General features: G+C 52.5%; 1 protein-coding gene across 1 annotated transcript in view; it reads right to left on the reverse strand.

Moving 5' to 3' along the window:
• SNRNP200 (small nuclear ribonucleoprotein U5 subunit 200) overlaps positions 1-17,639 on the reverse strand; it is a 45,153-nt gene that overhangs the window by 14,337 nt on the left and 13,177 nt on the right. Inside the window, exons 7-30 of the mRNA XM_019539755.1 lie at positions 16,992-17,144; positions 16,436-16,535; positions 16,068-16,204; positions 14,465-14,548; positions 14,040-14,213; positions 13,140-13,277; positions 12,352-12,507; positions 11,785-11,955; positions 11,395-11,588; positions 10,959-11,082; positions 10,333-10,482; positions 10,056-10,166; positions 7,683-7,814; positions 6,814-7,002; positions 6,423-6,620; positions 4,875-5,027; positions 4,639-4,719; positions 3,845-3,928; positions 3,419-3,525; positions 2,832-2,950; positions 2,280-2,434; positions 1,968-2,157; positions 1,381-1,554; positions 467-627 (exon numbers count right to left, since the gene is read on the reverse strand). Coding sequence (XP_019395300.1) covers positions 467-627; positions 1,381-1,554; positions 1,968-2,157; positions 2,280-2,434; positions 2,832-2,950; positions 3,419-3,525; positions 3,845-3,928; positions 4,639-4,719; positions 4,875-5,027; positions 6,423-6,620; positions 6,814-7,002; positions 7,683-7,814; positions 10,056-10,166; positions 10,333-10,482; positions 10,959-11,082; positions 11,395-11,588; positions 11,785-11,955; positions 12,352-12,507; positions 13,140-13,277; positions 14,040-14,213; positions 14,465-14,548; positions 16,068-16,204; positions 16,436-16,535; positions 16,992-17,144 — 3,435 coding nt within the window. The remainder of the gene's footprint in view (positions 1-466; positions 628-1,380; positions 1,555-1,967; positions 2,158-2,279; positions 2,435-2,831; positions 2,951-3,418; positions 3,526-3,844; positions 3,929-4,638; positions 4,720-4,874; positions 5,028-6,422; positions 6,621-6,813; positions 7,003-7,682; positions 7,815-10,055; positions 10,167-10,332; positions 10,483-10,958; positions 11,083-11,394; positions 11,589-11,784; positions 11,956-12,351; positions 12,508-13,139; positions 13,278-14,039; positions 14,214-14,464; positions 14,549-16,067; positions 16,205-16,435; positions 16,536-16,991; positions 17,145-17,639) is intronic.

Here is a 17,639-nt window from a genome sequence, read left to right on the forward strand (position 1 = left end):
TGGCCAGAGCCTGGAATAGGCTTCCCAGAGAGGTGGTGCTCTCACCTTCCCTGGAGATCTTCAAGAGGAGACTGGATAGGCACCTGGCTGGGGTCTTATGACCCCTGCCACCCCCAGTGCTCCTTCCTGCCCATGGCAGGGGGTTGGACTAGATGATCCATCTAAGTCCCTTCCGACTCATTGATTCTATGACATGTCATGAAAGCAGGATTATACTGACATGTCACAAAAGCAGGATGTCGGCTGCTGCAGTTCACCTGCTTTCTCTGTGACAGTTTTGGGTGTTAGGTCTGTATGGTGTCAAGGGTGACCACAGTCTTATGTAGAGTTTAGATTATGGATTATATAAAATGATTTGGACAGGCAGGGGTTAGACTAGATGTGATCTCTGGAGCTCCATTCCAGCCTGACTTCTCTTGGAGTCTATGCCTCAGCCACTCAAGGGGCTCCCAGCCCACATGCTCACCTGCTCAGCAAGTGGCTCCATGGGGGTGATGTAGACGCAGCGTCCCTCCGAGTTCTGCAGTAGCATACGCAGGATAGCAAACTCGGCACAGATGGTCTTGCCACTGCCCGTGGGGGCACCCACAAAGACGTTGTCATCGCTGTTGTAGACTGTGTTGAACACTGGTGGGGCAGAAGGGAAGATGCACCATAGATGCCTTGCTGAGAGAGAAGCCCCTCCAACACAGACCAAGGCCCACACCTGGCACTGACTGGAGGAGCTAGAAAGGTTCGTTCCCCTCATGGCTAAGACAGATGGGGTCTGACATGTCTCATGTTCCCAATGAAGAGACCAGGGCATTGCCTGCTGATGGCAGCCCAGTCTCAGGGCATTTCAAAGCACCCACTGCAGGCTGCTCAAGGCCTCAGCACCCTAAGAGCCCAGTCAGTGTGGGCTGGATGAGGCTGAGGTCCAAGCTCAGCATCCCACATCTACCAGGAACCAGCCTCAGGGGATTCAAAAGGAGAAGGGGGTTGGAGACATGAGGTAATTCACCCATCTCCTTCCAAGCCCTCAGAAATGATATCATTTTGAAGCAGGAGACCTTCTGACCTGGCCAGCGCTGACCCCAGCACTGTCTACCTCCAGCAATTGGATGCAGACACCATGGCTACATTTAAGAACTCTCTGCCTTGCCCTACCTCCGTGAGTCATGGCCCAACATGAGCTCCAGGCACTTCAACACCGCTGCCTGCTGCTTTTAGGCTAAATGCGAGGGCACAGGCATCCATGACATGTAGCATCAGGAGTTAAACTCTCTCCCAAACCTTCCATAGCACTCACCAGCCCATGCCCAACTTGCCCCACTGACACAACCACATGGTTACTCCTAAGCCAGGCTCTGTCTGGAGAACGGGGGCCAAGCCGCTACCCACCTTGAGTCTGGATGGGGTTGAAGAAGGGGAACTTATCCTGGTAGAGGCTTTCAAAGGCGCTGTTGCGCAGGGCAGACACGGGCAGTGGCTGCAGGTCCAGCAGCTCTGTGGGAGGTGGGTACTTCTCAGGGAGAATCAGGTGGCGAAATGACACAGGCAGCTGTGTCTCACAAGCTGCAAAGCAAGGGCAGAGCAGAACCAGACTAGTCAAACCACTGTAGATGTGGCTGCTACTTTCAAGATCCCACTCCCCCACCCCTTCCCAGGCTGCCCCAAAGCCATTCAACCAGCACCCCCCTAGGTCTGCCCACCTAAAGTCCAGCAGTGGGGGAACAAGGTAACCTTCCCATGCCCGCTGCACTTTGGCACAAATTTAACAGATGTTAAATTCCATATTCATGAATGCAAGGGGCAGCCCCAATGCTGCTTCACCATTGGCTGTGGAGGGCTGATGAGCCCCCAAGAGGGTTCCCAGCCCCTTCATCCGGTTGGCTGTCCAAGCCTTTCCCGCTGTACTGGACCACCCCGAGAGCCACCTCCGGGCAGCCTAGAGGTCCTCCCATGCCACAGACAAGGCCAGGACTCACAGAGCCAGCGGTCAGAGACCACACGGATAAAGTACTGTGGAGGCAGTGGCTCGAACACAGGCACGAAGAAGGTGATGAGGTGCTCGTCCTGGGCGTATTTGGCTTTCAGCAAGAAGTACTCATGGTGCAGGATCACTTCACTGTCCACATCCTCCACCAGGATCCAGAAGGCTTCAGATGAGCCATGGACCTGAGAGGGGAAAGGCAAGTTACCTCTACAGTGTGGGGCTCCAAGGCTATTGGAGACCCATGAGTCAATGCCTGGTATCATCACAACATAACAGCACAGCTGAGTGGCTCAGCAAGCCTCACCTTCTCATCCCACTGGAAGTCGGGGGTGATGGTCAGTTCCACCTTCAGGGTGGACCGTGTGATAGGCTGGAGGTGGACAGAGAGCTCCAGCTTGGGGAACAGGTGGACGTACTTGTGGATGGTCTTGCCCATCTTGGGCATCCGAATGAGCTCCCCTGAGTTGGGAGAATGGAGATGCCCATGTTAGAGTAAGAATGGACCTGACCCGACTAGGGGCAATGCCACCATGTGGGGGTAGCACTCCGTGTTGATAAACCAGTGCTAGGCGCTGTTCAAACCAAACCCTGTCCTGAGCAGCTCAGTCCCACAGGACAAGACACATGACATGCAGCAGGCATCAGAGGCCTTGTGGTGATTTAACTTCTGCAGTTTTGGGGGCAGAGGGACCTCAGGAGAAGACTAAAGCCCCTCTAGGACATGGAACTGGCTAGCAAGAGCTCACAATCGCCAACCCCTCCCAATGCTTTGTCCATGGAGCATCCAGGGCAAGAGTGGCAAGAACTAAGCCTGGCTAGAATGGAGGAAAGCAAGTCTCCACAGGCCACAGCATACCAATCTCGTTGTGATTCAGGTCATAGAGGCGCTCGAATGGGAAGTTCTTTTTCTCAATCTTCTTCACAACCTCCTCAGGCAGCTTCTTGAACTGGCGCAGGGGACACATGGACTGCCACCTATGAGGTGGGAGGCAAGACATAGGGGGTAAGCAAAGGGCATTCAGAGCCCCCAAGACACCTTGGAGACATTGTCTCCACCATGACTGGGTCCAGTTGCAGAGAGCTTGGCCTACAGTGTGTGTCCAACAGTGACATGGACCTTCTGACTCCCTCCCCAGCACAGCCAACAGACTGCACTCCCCAACTCTGCCCGTGCTACATGCCACTCCAAGTCCTTCAGTGGGGGCATCCATGACATGCAGCATCAGGAGTTAAACTCTCTCCCGAACCTTCCGTAGCACTCACCAGCCCATGCCCAACTTGCCGCAGTGCCTCTCTCTGATGCAGGCACCAGCTGCCTGGTCTCTACCAGTTCATTCCAGCAAACAGCATGCTCCCGAGAGTCTTCCCCCCACCCTGGCTCCTGCAGCAGCCCAGCCACCTGACCACAAGCATGTGAGGAGTCCAATCCCGGCAGCCACTTACATCCTCTTATCGATCATCTTGCAGAGGTTGAGAGTTTTGTCAGTGAGCTGGGCCCAGCCACGGTTGAGGACGATCTCAAAGATGGCACGCATGAGGCGCCCAGCAGACTGTTGGTAGGGGGGGAACAGAAGGGCAGCTTTTAGGATAGACAGCCATCAGCAGCTGGGGTCTCCCCATGTACAATTAACAGATGCTTGGCTCAAGAGAACAGCTCCCCTCTCTTCCTCTGATACCCCTGATTGCTAGGACTAAGCCCAGACGAGAAGGGAGCCAGGACTGGTAAAGCTGAGGTAAGGATCTCACCATCAACATTCTGCCCTCAGGAAGGCCTTGAACTGGATATCGCCCTTCAGAGCAATGTGCAGGAGTTGCCTCCCTGAGGAGACATCCCAGCTGTTTGTGACAAGGGGTGGAATCCATGCTCACCTGGGTGACGTACACCATGTCAGCCATTAGGGCGAAGCCTTCTAACTTCAGCTGGGAGATGAATGCCTGGAGCAGCACGTTGATCTGGGGAGAAGGCAGCACAGAACTGATGATCTGGTTGAGCAGGGACCGGCCTAGCACCTACCCTGGCTAGGTGAAGAGGGGAGGGATCCTGGCTTGCCGAGAAAGTGTGGCAGGTGAGCATGGTGAGAAAAGCCCCTGGCCCCACACAGCAGGAGAAGAGGAGTCTCTACTGCTCTTCATAGAAATCCCAGGGAAGTGGGGCTAGAAGGGACTTCTGGAGGACACAAATAGTCTAACCACCTGGCTGAGGAAGGATTGACCCTGTCCAAACCACTGCAGACATCCATCAGCTAAATTCCATATGAGACTACCATCAGCCCTGACACAGAACAGACCTAACACCTGAACCCATCATAGGTAAAGCAAGGGAACCACAGCATTCACCATCTTGCTTCTATCAAATGCGGTTAATATATGCTCAAGACATCCTAGGCAGGGGCTGTGGCCCCAGCTACAGAGGAAGGCCCCATGGTTAAGGCATCTCTTATCCCTGTGATTCTCAACCTTCATTAGGCTCCAGGGCAGCCTACATTGTTAGGCTCCAGCCCACCCCCTGACCCCCATTAGCTTCCAGGTCCCCGCCTGTGGAGAATCATGGTCTCATCCCATCCAGGCGGCTGGCAACAGATGGAAGCATGGTATATTCCCAGAGCAGTGGCTGAAAAAAGGGCCCGATCCCCATGGTGAGGAGCAAGTGGGGTTGGATTCACCTTGGCACTGGGCTCCTCTATGCTCTCCTTCACTGGGATTGGGACCCGCTCCAGCAGCTTCTGGAGCTCCAACTTCTCCTCCTGCAGAGAGACAGGGGCAAGTAAAGCCCATCCAGGCCTGGATACACTCTGTACCAGCTCCCTGCCTGAAGCAAGCAGATCTGGTGGTCCTCTGTGGTGGGGAGGAGTCTTCCCAGCCTCATACACACCCACTCCCTCCTCCCCTGGCCACATACCTCCCGCACAGTGATGTTCTTGAATTCTGAGGACAGCGAGAAGACCCGGAAAAGCTCGATTTCACTCAGCGTGGGCTTCAGCAATTGGTTGTAGGTCTGCATTGTCTCGTTGGTGATGTAGTAGTGGCTGGCGATGCGGCCCAGCTCTGTTACCTGCAGCAGGGCAGAGGAGGGGAGCCACAGGGATGAAACAGAAGCAGGCAACCACCCCTGGCCACCTCCTTTCCCTGGGGTAAAGAAGGTGCTGCCTTGATCCTGAATGAGACTGCACAGCAGACCCAAAAGCCCCGCTTTGGACCCTCCAAACCCTCTGCTCCCAACTTGCAGGGCTTCTGGCTTTCTTTTCCTAAGCAATGGACACATGCAACGTGAAGGGAGCTTGCTCGGGCAGAGGTAGTGGTGCCACCATGCCAGACCCTCCACATGCAGAGCAAAACCAGCTATCACTCAGGGATCTCCAAGCCAGCAAGGGAGCAGCCCATATGCTACTAAAGCCTCTGGCTGACCACCGGTCACATACAGAACATCATTAGAAGATAGACCCAGGGACCAAAAATCTTAATATACCCAGACACGAAGAGCCACACAGCTAATGAACTCTGCTTCTGATGACCCACCAGCCATCTCTGCTCACCTCGTTGTGCTTTGTGGATGACAATGACCCTTTATCAATGGTTTTGCTCTTCCACTAATCAAGCTGCCCTTTCTCCTGCACTCTCATGGTTTTTCAGGTAGTTCTGAGGCTGTCCCTGTGCTATGTGGAAGCCCTTCTCCACTCCTTTAAGCCAGAGGTGTCACAAGTAGGGCTGATGGCACCTTTCCATCTGGCCTGCTGGGTCACTGGATGTCATAGAGGTGTGGCCTACTGTAGAATTTAGCATCTCTGCACCTGGGAGATGTGGCCGTATCCATATCCTTCCTAACCCTGAGGAGGTACCTTGTGCCCAAGAACTTGCCTAAGGTTGTTTCCAACTATATTGTTAGTCTAATAAAAGGTATCACCCCTCACTCAAAAATCCATGCACCTCATCAATGATATATTGCACTTTCTTCCATACCACAGCCCCCCCGCCCCCCCCAGCACCTTGTTTCTGGAAAGCAGAAGGTACAAAAAGAAAAATTCCCATTGTAGCAGACAGCTGATGGTCACCAGAGGCTCACTCCTCAGCCAGCTCACTTGCTGCTTTAGGGAAAGGCTACAGCGTTAATTCTTTTGCAGCCATTAACCACATTGGCAGCAACTTTTGACTGCTTCATCAAAAGCCACTGACAGTCTGGAATGGGGCTGAGAAAAGGTTAAGACTTGGTCTCTGCCTCTGCTCCTTTGCTAGCCTGGAGAGAAGCAGCATCCATTTCAGCACAGTGGCTCCATGCTTCTTTTCTACTGAAGAAAATCAGCTTCCCCACATAAGATGCAGACTCTGATTTCAGAAGCCCATTTTTGAGGCAAGGGTGCATGTGATATACAAGTAAATACAGCACTTGCATTTAAGTAGGAGGATGCAGTTTCCACCCTCGAGTTTTCCAGGCTGCCTTTCCTGGCCTTACCTGGAAATTTCCTGTCTTCTTGTCGTACTTGACGAGGTTGTTCTTGTCCAGCATCAGCGCAGCAGTGTGAACGAGGTCCAGGCGCCGCTGGTCCAGTAATGGATCACCCTTCAGGTCATCATGTGATATCCCATAGAGAGTTGGGGAGCGCAGCATCCGGATATAAAGGTAGGTGTAGCCTAGCCAGTTCACTGCATCCTATGGAGACACACCACCACACTGTCAAAATGTTTCCAGGGAAGCAGGTAGATGGCAACAGAGGGGCCACGTTGAGAGTACAGCAAGGTCCAAAATCAAAAGCAGCCAAGAAATGGGGTGTTTCTATGGTGGAGGCTACCAAGCGCTGAGCTGGAGGCCACTGGTATTGGCAGAAGGTAGATTCCTTACTCACCTTGGCGTTCTGGACATTGCCCAGCACGATCTCAGCATTCAGCATGTCAGGTAGTTTTGACACCATTTGGCTCTCAATGGGCAGCTGCTGGTTAAGCAGCGACAGGTAATACTGCAGCTCACCATGGGATGTGATGAGGATGCCCTCACCTTTGCTGTCGTACTGGGGTCTTCCCGCTCGCCCCAGCATCTAAAGACACAAAGGAGGTTTTATAGTCAAGCATAAAGAAGACCCTTCAGCTTAACCACTGACCAGGTACCTCCCAGGAGTGGAACTGCCCTGATTGACCCCATTCATTCCCCATTATCTCCATAGGATGTGCCTGAATGAGCCACCAGAGTCAGGATCATTCCTCCCTACCCCTAAAAAACAATGAAGACTTAGTTTACCAGCAAAATACCATAGTTACTCAAATCTAAGATGACACCCCAATAATTAGATTCTAGACACAGAAAATTATATATAGGTTCTAACTTTCTGAGTCTAGAATTCAATTATTGGAGGGTCATCTTAAATTTGTGCCACCACCTCCACCTCCGGAGTTGCTGCAGCAAGGAAACAATAGCAGGGAGCGGGGGAAATTGAGGCCCTTCACCTTCCATGAGGAGGCAGGAGAAGTGGGAGACATTCTCAGTCATGATAGGGGATTCTAAGATGAGGCTTTGTTCTCCCATGATGAATGGTGGTGGGGGGAAATCTCTTATCTTAGAAAAGAGTAAATATGGTAGCTCACAGAGCAGCCTTGTCGATCAGCATGGGATGCCTGGTTAAGCCACAGGAAAGGAGGAGGTGTTCTCACAGCATGAAGCTGATCTCAGAAGGCAGCTCCTACCAGGAGGCAGACCCATCACAGGTCATGGCGGTTTTACCTGCAAGATATCCAGGGCCCCCAGCTCAGTCCAGCGCCCTTTCTCAGGGCTGTACACTTGCGTCCCTTTGATGATGACCGTGTGAGCGGGGAGGTTCACGCCCCACGCTAGCGTTGCTGTGGAGACCAGGACCTGCAATAGCACAAACACAGCTGCTACTAAAATACAGGGATCTCACTTAGGAGGGAAGCAGAGATATGGGTCCCCACTTCCATGGGACAAAGGTGGAAGCATGTCGGACTGTCCTGAAAAGACATTTCCAGAGAGGGCCACCGAGTCAAGAGTCAAGAGTCAGTTCCCAGCTTTATCACCGACTCCTGACATGACCCCAGGTCTTAGTCACTGTGCCTTTTGTCTATACTGTAGCAGCAGCTTGTATCCAGTGTTGGAGATCTGGACAGTCCTCTGTAACTACAGCGCAGAAGGTAGAAGCTCCCAGGCCATTGGTGGGACACCCTGCTCCCGGATGCTTTTAGCTTCTGTACCTTCTAAGCCACTGGTTATCAACCTCATTAGACTCGAAGCAGCCTATGGAACAGGGGTGGGCAATTATTTGGGCCGGACGGCCCTGTAGGGAGTTTTGAATGACTTGTCATAGGCTGGGTCAGCACCCCTCCCCCCGACAGCAACTTCACAAAACTCCATTTGGGGCTTTAGGTAGGTGACAGGCAGTGTTCAGGAGTGGGATGGGCACAATCTGCTTCCTGCATGCCCTGCCCTTTGGAGCGGAGTGGGGGGGATGTGTAGAGGAGTGCATGGGGGGGATGCCTGGGAGCCAGATGGGGTTGAGGGGAGGGAGGGGTAGGCAGGGGCCGCCCGCAGCAGAGCTTGTCCAGTCCACGGCTGCCCCTGCGGCACTCCATATGGGTCTAAGCCATGGAGGCAGCCATGAAACAAGCAAGCTCTGCTGCACACAGCTTCTGGCATGGCTGTTCCCGGTGCAGCTGAAGCTGACTAGGTGCTGCTCTGCTCTCCTCACCTCAGTGGGAGCTGCCCAAAGTGGGCCAGCAGGGGCAAGAGCACAAGGAGCCACTGCTGAAAGCAAGGGGAGCAGATCAACGTGCAGTCAGCTACAGTCGCACTGGGAACAGCCCCACTGGAAGCTGCATGCAGGTCAGGACCCAGGCTGGCAGGGCTATTCTGCTCCCCTCGCCTTTGGCAGTGGCTCCTCCTGCTGCTGTGTTGCTCTGGGTGGGTGGAGGGGAAGCTTCAGCAGGGCGATTCCTGCCCCAGCACTTGAGGCTCTGGCTCCAGCTCCTAGCTACCTTCCACTTGCTCACTGCACTGGGTGGGTGGAAGGCAGCTAAGAGCTACAGCTGAAGTCCCATGCGCTGAGGCAGAAGGCACCTAGCTGAAGTTCCTCTCTGCCCAGAGTGGTGCAGCAGGGGCAGGAGCAGGAGGAGGAGCTGGGGCTGGAGGCAAGGGGAGCCGAAAAGCCCTGCCAACCTGGGCCCCAGCCAGTGCATACAACTTCTGCTGGGGCTGCTCTCAATGCGGCTGCAGACTGGCCGGGTGCTGTTCTCCTCCTCTTGCCTCCAGTACCAGCTCTTCCTTTTGCTCCTTCCCCTGCTGCACTGCTCCAGGCAGGGGGAAGCTTCAGGTGGGTGGCTCATCCTGGAAGTGAGGGGAGCAGAGGAGCACTGCAAACAGCTCTGCTGGAAGCTGCATACGCTGACTGGGGCCCGGGCCAGCGGGCACTGGCGGAAGCATAGCACAGACTAACCTGGCAGGAGTGGGTGGGGCTCAGTCCCATGCAGACCACCATGCAGGTAGCCGTGGGGACGGATCCAGGTCAGCTGGTGGGCAAGACCTGGGCCGTGGGCCATGTTTTGCCCACCCTGCCTTAGACGCTAACAACTTTTAATATTCCTTTTTCCTTTTTGACTACAGAAAAATCCTAGAGTCATTTTTCTGTTGCAAAGAAATCACACCATGATGGGTCCCCAAAATGGTTCGGATGCTCTAAATTCCTCATGGAAACCTCTGTGTTTATCTGGTGAATTGTACCTGCCTGCTTAATAGGGCTACCATGACCCAGCACCCTGTGACACCCCAGGGTGCTGTGATCCTCAGTTGAGAATCACTGCTCGATGCTCATAGGAAAGGCTTTCTTCTTCTGGGTCCTGGCTAAGCCCTGTTCACTGGCTGCTGGGCTGCAGCCTCAGACCTCTCTCAAGAAAGAGCCAAAGGTTCCGGTCTCAGTAGGAGACCAGGCCCTAGCTTTGTTAAGACACAGCTTACTAGGCCTGGGATGCCTGATCCAGACTTGCGCTGCACACAGGCCAAGGCAGCAAACATACTGCTCAAGTGTCACGCAGTGGAAGATCTGGACACGCAGCCATACATGTTTCTACCTTGAGAGTGGGGACTCACCTGAATGTGCTTGTCAGCAAACAGATCCTCCACCAACGTCCGGTCCACCCTGGTCATCCCAGCATGGTGAATGGCAAAGCCATAGGGCAGCAGGTCCTTCAGCTCTAGGTTCTGGAGCAGAGAGAGTTGGGGAGTCCTCAAGATAGATCAGGAATGGGGGAAGGCTCATAATGAGCACCATGGGTGGGGGATGAAAGAGAATGCAAGCCTAACCCACAGGATCAGCACAAAACACAACCCTGGGAGGCAGCTGACCCAGTGCTCTGCCCACTCTCACCTTGCACTGCTCAGCTTCTGTCCTCAGGACCTCAGTGGAGGCCGAGCCCTCTCGCAAGAAGAGGCCCAGAGTGTCCTTCTCCAGACACATATCCCTGATAGCCCGGGCAGTCTTCCCTGTCTCCTTCCTGGAGTGAACGAATACCAGCACCTGTTGGACAACACACCACACTGTTAGTATCAAATTGCTGCAGGTGTACAGGGATGTCTGCTCTCATGCATCTGCTGTATTAAGATCAGTAGGGTGATGGAAAGGGGAAGCCTCCAAGACGGAGGCCCAGAACTAGTCTAAGAGAAGAAGCATCATGCCTGGATTGAAAACAGACAAAGGGGCCACTGCACAGAAGCAGACTAAAGGCATGAGAGATGCCTAGTTCTGGACACAGCTCCAGCCAGCTTTGCCTCCCAGGCATGTCTGGGAGAAGGCACATCAGCCAAAGGCAGAATGTAAGTGCCCAGACTGTGATGGGCAGTGGTTAGAGACACTATAAATATACACAACACATCTCCATCATGGTGAGAAGGTACAAGCTACCTAAGGAGCAGAGTGAGGCTGCCTAGAGAGAGCCCAGTGAATGGGCCATCACCTCAACTGCATGCCCCCAGTCTTAAAGCCAGCAGACCTACCTGGTTCTTCCCTGCATGCTCCATGATCTTCTCATAAACGATCTCATTCATGATCTGGAAACGCTTGATGGCTTTCTTCTCTGTGATCCCCACGTAGGTCTGCTCCAGGGGCACTGGGCGGAAGCTGCAACAAAGAAGCATGGGATCAAGCCACCTATGCCACCACCACCCTATAGAGGCCTGTAGCCAGACAAACGTCCTGCAAGTTCTCTGACCAATTTCAATCTATCCCATATAGGGTTCAGTTTGGTGAAAGCTATTTTAACCTACTACCAAGAAGCTTCTGCAAACAGATTAGGGTGGAGGATGAAGAGCTTGCCCAGTTTGGATGCACATGGAAACCACCGCCCTGCTGGCCACTGCATACCAAACCCTCTAGACCAAAATCTCACCGAGGCCTGCATTGCTTCCCACACTCAGACCACAACCCTAGTACCTGTTATCAAAGTAGAACAAGCCCTTGGCAGGGTCCACTCGGAGGAATGTGGCCACGTCCTCATAGTTCGGGAGGGTGGCGCTCAGGCCCACAAGCCTCACATCCTCCTGCGTCATCTCAATGTTGCGGATGGCTCTGGCCACCAGTGACTCCAGGACGGGGCCTCGGTCATCATGCAGCAGGTGAATCTCATCCTGGAGGTGAGAAAGTAGAGGTACAGCTACTTTGGGTGGATGCACAAATGGAAGACCACACTTGTCCCACTACTCGGGGCTGTCTTCTAGCAATTATGGATACTTCAGAAGCACTAAGATCTCCACAAGGCCTCTATGGCGGCACAGTAAGTTGTAACGTCTCTACACTGGCCTGGCCCACACCAGTGTTACTCACCAGAATGACAAGGCGCACCAGCTGGGTATAGGTGCGCTCACCACCTTTGCGGGTGATGATGTCCCACTTCTCTGGGGTGCAGACAATGATCTGGGTGGCACTAATCTCCTCCTTGCACAGCTGGTGATCCCCAGTCAGTTCTGCCACATTGATGCCATAAGTGGCCAGGCGCTAGGACCATGACAGAAAAAGATGCCAGTGGCACAACGTTACAAAGCCTGTAGTGGAGGCATTGCCATGAGTGGCCAACACCAGGACATCATGGAATTTAAAGTACCAGTAGGTACAACACCCTCTCCTTCAGCTCCAACACGAGCTCCCAAGTCTCTAGCTCAGGGGTGGGCAAAATGTGGCCCAGGGGCCAGATGCAGCCTGTCAGGCCATTCTATCCAGCCCACAAATATTACAAAATTAATATTAATCTGCCCTGGGTTACCAGTCATGCGGCCCTCGATGGCTTATCAAAACTCAGTAAGTGGTCCTCTTCCCAAAATAATTGCCCGCCCCTGCCCTAGCCACAATTCCGCCTCTGCCCAAGTAGAGATAAGGCCAAGGGCTTCCCTTTACCTTCCCGAAGCTGCCCACCATTTCTTGCACCAGAGACCGCATGGGGGCGATATAGATGATTTTGAAGTCATCCACATTGATGGTGCCGTCCATGTTAATGTGCTTCCCAATCTCACGAAGCATGCACATCAGTGCCACGTTGGTCTTCCCTGCACCCTGCAACGGACAGGGAGTCAGTGCCCACAAGCCTAACCCTTTGCCACAGGAGCCGGATATAGAACTGGAGAGAAGTGGGGCTGGAAGGGAGCTCCAGAGGTCCCATCTAGTCCAACACCCCTGCCTGATCAGCCCTGTCCAAACCACTCTGGATACATTCATCGTCCAAGCTCTTAGCAAAGCTCGTCAACTCTGATACAGTTGTAGCACCTGAACCCTGATAAGGCTTAGTACCTAAACCTGTCACAGGGGGACCCCAGCAGCCAACATCCTGCTGGTGGGTGTAAAAGGTTGTTCAGCTATGCTCAAGAGATTCCAGGAAGAGGTCGTGCCCCCTGCTCCAGAGGAAGGCAAAACCTCCCCAGTCTGTACCAATCTGCAGTAGAGAGAATTGTTCTTTATCTGCTAGATGTGTTCCTACCAGAGAGTTCTAACGAACTTTGCTTCTGCATTCATTCCACTGGAGAACTCACTTAGGTGCCAAAAGCAACCCTCAGACCTATACAATTTTCTCCAAGGGTCAGCATGCTTTTGTAAGGAGAGGCCAGGGCTCTGGGAACAGAGCTGGGCTAGACTCCAGAGACTGGGGCACCTGCTGCTAATACATAGAGGAGCAGGTCCAGCATCCTCACCGTGGGAGCACACAGCAGGAGGTTCTCATCTGTCTCAAGCGCAGCACGGTAGAGCTTGCTCTGGATCCGGTTCAAAGTCTTGAAGCCCTCAAAGCCTGCCTGGGCGTACTTGGGTAACTTGTCCACAGAAACCAGTTGCTGGAGGAAGGAAACACTGTGAGCAGCAAAAGTCAGTCCCCCTGCACCACCAGAGTCAAGAGATCTCAGGCACATGCAGCTTAGAAGAGGTTTCTTATGAGGCAAAACTCTTAAGTAGCCCAAAGCTTCTTTATAAACGTATGGTGAAACCACAGCTTGAATACTGTGCCCTGTTTTGGTCTACCACACCTCCAAAACAATCTAGAAGAATTAGAGAAGGTGCAGAGAAGGGCAACAAGGATAAGCGCTATAGAGGAATTTCCATATAAGGAAAGACTAAAGAAGCCAGGCCTGTTCGATATAGAAGAGAAATGATTGATGGAGAACATAAAAAAGATTTACAAAATACTGAAAGGTGAAGTGAAAATCCATAGGGATTTATTATTGACTCTGAATCAGAACTTCCTAGGCTTTAAATACTTAAGGCTGCAAGTGAGAGAAACAGTGGGGGAAAAGCCCTGGTGAGACTCAGTTTACCCTCCCACCCTCTGCTGCTGTGAGACCCAAGAGTTTGGGCAAGATGCATTTCTGGTCTGACCCAGGACACAGCAGTTCTGATGTTCTTAGGCCAGGCACTGGAGAGAGACCAAACTTTAGGGAGCCGTGAAGAAGACTGTACAGACTGCCCCTCAGAGCACCCTGAGCCTTGTGCCAAAAGTGAAGAACACCACTGGTAGAGCAGGTGTCTTATGAAGTGGGCAGCAAGGGATGCTGGGTAATCCTCCCACCACCAACACAGTGGGACAGGGCTGGGTCACCTACCTCCTCAGAGCCGAAGGGCTTAGGTTTTAGGGCAGGAACATGCACCTCCTCGTAGCCTTTGCGCTGGCGGCGGAAAGAGCCGTCGGGCAGCTGGCACCGCTTGTTGGCCATAAAATGGCTGCCTTGGGCAAACACCAGGTCCTCTAAGTCCAGCACCTGCCGTGGGGCCAGCACCTGGGGACAGCAAGGTCAGAGTCAAGGGATAGGTGGGACACACTTCTGACTGTCCTCTGTACACAGAGTGTTGCCATGGGAACCTCTCCATCCCCAGTGAGACTAAGGTTCGCTGACCACCCCTATCTGCAGCCAGCAAGATCATGGCATCTACGTGATCTCTACCATTTGAAGACATCTCACTATGCTCACATGGTTCCTCAACTAGCTACCTTCTGCATTTCACCATCATGTGGCGCGACAGCACCTACCTCTCCACCCTGATCCAGGTCCATGGTTTCCAGGTCTGTGTCCATCCGGGACTGGCGGACACGTTCCCTGCGAGAGCGCTCCTCCTGCGAGAGAAAGGCAGATGGTGGTTAGCCTCCTTTGCAGACTGATGGCCATCAAGTTTGAACAGCACCCCCTCCACTAGAGAGCGGTGCTATCAGGGCAGATGCAACTACATCTCTCCAGAGAATGGACGGGTCTACTCTGAGGTGACACCACTGTGGCTGACCCCTTTCACAGCAGCACTAGGAATACAAATGCATCATTTCATAGCTGCATGCTGGAGACTCAAGAAATCGGCACACCTTAATAGTGGTCTGGGTATCTCAGTTCATCAGTCTAGACGCTGTTGCACCAAAGCCCCCCCGAGGAGTGCATCTGCTATGCTTTCAAAAGGAGGCTGGCATCAGAGGACTCTATCACAGAGACTAGGAAGGTGGAATGGCACTGCCTTTTACCGATCACTGACAGGCCAACCATACAAAATAAGAGTCTGTGTAACTATAAAGACCAGTGTTCACTCCTATGATGTGTTGCACTGTAACCTAGCTTGCTACAAAGCCGCTAGCTCATTAAAGTTGAGCAAAGCAGCTGCAAGTTTTGTCCAAGTAGAAACTTCATCAAGGCCAGTGGGAAGATGTTTAGAAAGAAAACAAGTATAATTATAAGAACTATCTGCCAAGCTGGGGGCATCAATGCATCCAGGCTGTTAGAAAAACACCCAACCTTGACAACTCAATTATGCAAATAACCTATAACAGCCAAAAACAGTAGCAAGAATCATCATAAACATAATGAGCGTGCAAGTAACAAAAGGCATAAAAAATGTGGGAACAAAGGGTCACTGATCTACTGGCCCCTGCTATAAGTTACATAACCGACACAGTTCACTGGTAAACCATGCAATAAATTTATACTGGCCAAACATGCAAAATAGCTAATGTGCAATTAACTGGTTAATTGCACAATAAATTTAGACAAGCCACATGCCCAAAGTCATTATCACACCATAAAAATGGCTGTGTAGCTATAAAAGGAACCAACCAGCTACAAAGTTAGTGCTTGCAAATGTGTACCTAATTTGAATGTGTAGCAGGGACCCTAGACTATGCCCCTGAGCATCTCAGTGAGATCCTGGACTGCCTGATCAACAAGATGGTGACCAAGACTCGTATGCAAGGTAACTAGTGTAGTTCTATGTAGAGGAGTGTGCGCTGTCTGCTGAATAAACCTATATGAGTGGAGTGGAAACTCCTCTCTCTCTCTCAACAACTCATTGGCTCCTGGATCCAAGATTTTAAAAGGAACCTCTGGCGCTAGGCTTTGTCTGGAAGAGGAGCCCACTTTAAAACATGCTCAAAAAAGATGCACATTGAGCCTGAAACATCAGACAGAATCTCTACAGTCACCTAAGCCATGGAGTGGCAATCTGTGGCCCACAAGTTGGAAGCTACTGGTTTTCGCCTGCTGTGGCATAGGGATAGGGGTTGACCCAAACCATGTCACCCTGGCCATCACTCTCGCTACATAATAGAAGCTGCTCTGGCGCTACCTCTCTCTTTCCAAAGGCGGCTTCATCCTTACCCGAATGAGATCCTCCTTCTCTGTTTCGTGCAGCTGGTACAGGAACTTGGAGAGCTCAGGATCCGATTCCATCTTCCCCATGATCCTCTCCTTCTCGGCCTCACTTTGGGCACTAGCCAGCAGTGTGCAGTACAGGACTGGGGAGAGAACAGAGCTCAGGGGAAGACGCAACTATGCATAAGAGACACATGACAGCCAATGACAGGAGGGGGGAGCAGGGAGCAAAGGCCACTGATGGTAGGTCAGCAGGGAGGAGTGGAAACTGGCAGATGTAGGGCTGGAAGCCTACTCACAGGACAGGTAAAACGTGACAGTATCATGGCAAATATAGGAAAGACACCCCCCACCACCATGAGCCCAACACTCACTCATCATCCTGTGCTGCCTCAGAACTTTGATGAAGTCAAAGGTATTGAAACCCAGGAGCAGGACAAGCTGGTTCTCACACTCACGGTCATCGCTGGCCGTCTGGGAAGAGAAGGCATGGAAAGGCCAGTTACATATCTGCTGCCCACAAAGTGACCCCTTAAAGGAAGTGGCAGGAGGGTAGAACTCTCATATCCCAGCAGGCAGGGCTCCAGGGCAGGGCTGGATTCAGCTGGTGGTCTTGATCTAGCACCTGGGGCAGGCCCAGTAGGGACCCATCTAGCCATGTAGAGGGGGGTGGGGAGAAGCCTTAGCTCTGTGGACTAGAGACTGGCATCAACATTACACCAGGGACCTGACTTTTGACAGTTCCTAGCCAGCGGTTCTACGGTAGCTGTCCCCAGAGAGAACACTTCTACCAAGGAATTAAGCCTGTCATGGTAGCAGGTATGAGGCGAGCTTTTTGCCAACATTAACGCATTAACGCTTGTGATAGATGCTGTGGCTTGGGTAGCTTGGGGCCCAAACCTACTTGCTCCTAGGAGGTTGGCTACGTACTTTCAAGATCTCCAGCACCTCATCCGCCTTCTTCTGAGACACAATGGCATCGTCATAGAAGCGGCTCAGTTGCCGCTGAAGCCAGAAGGCATCAATGTCACGGGGATGCAGGTCCTTCTTCTTGGAGCTCATTAGCTCCCCAGAAGCCACAAGCTGAAGCAAAGAAGGCAGAGTCACCTGATGGATTCCCTCCCAAGAAAAAAGCTTTCCAGTGAGACAGCAGCTGCTATCACTTGTGCAGGCAAACCACACTCTTTACATTTTCCTCTTCCCCATCATTTCTCAGGGTTCTGGGCTTTGCTGGCTTCTGTGTGGGACTGGGAGGGAATTCTGCACCTGCCACCCCGGGGGCTCTACCACATGTTCAATTTAAAGCAGGATACAAGTCAGCTACAACGTTACTACATCTTTCCAAGTATTAGCTTTGTACCTTCATAGTTTCATAGCAGGGTAGAAGATACCTGAGCAAATCATCAAGTCCGACCCCCTGCTATGGCAGGAAAGAGTACTAGGGTTAAACGACCCCAGCAAGGTGAATGTCAAGCCTCATCTTAAAGACCCCCAGGGTAGGAGCCAGCACCACTTCGCTTGGAAGCTGGTTCCAGACCCTAGCTGCCATGACAGTGAAGTAGTGCCTCCTGATGTCTA

The sequence above is a fragment of the Crocodylus porosus genome, unplaced genomic scaffold (genome assembly GCF_001723895.1).
Source record: "Crocodylus porosus isolate Cpor-Errol unplaced genomic scaffold, CroPor_comp1, whole genome shotgun sequence".
In the NCBI taxonomy this organism is placed as follows: Eukaryota; Metazoa; Chordata; order Crocodylia; family Crocodylidae; genus Crocodylus; species Crocodylus porosus.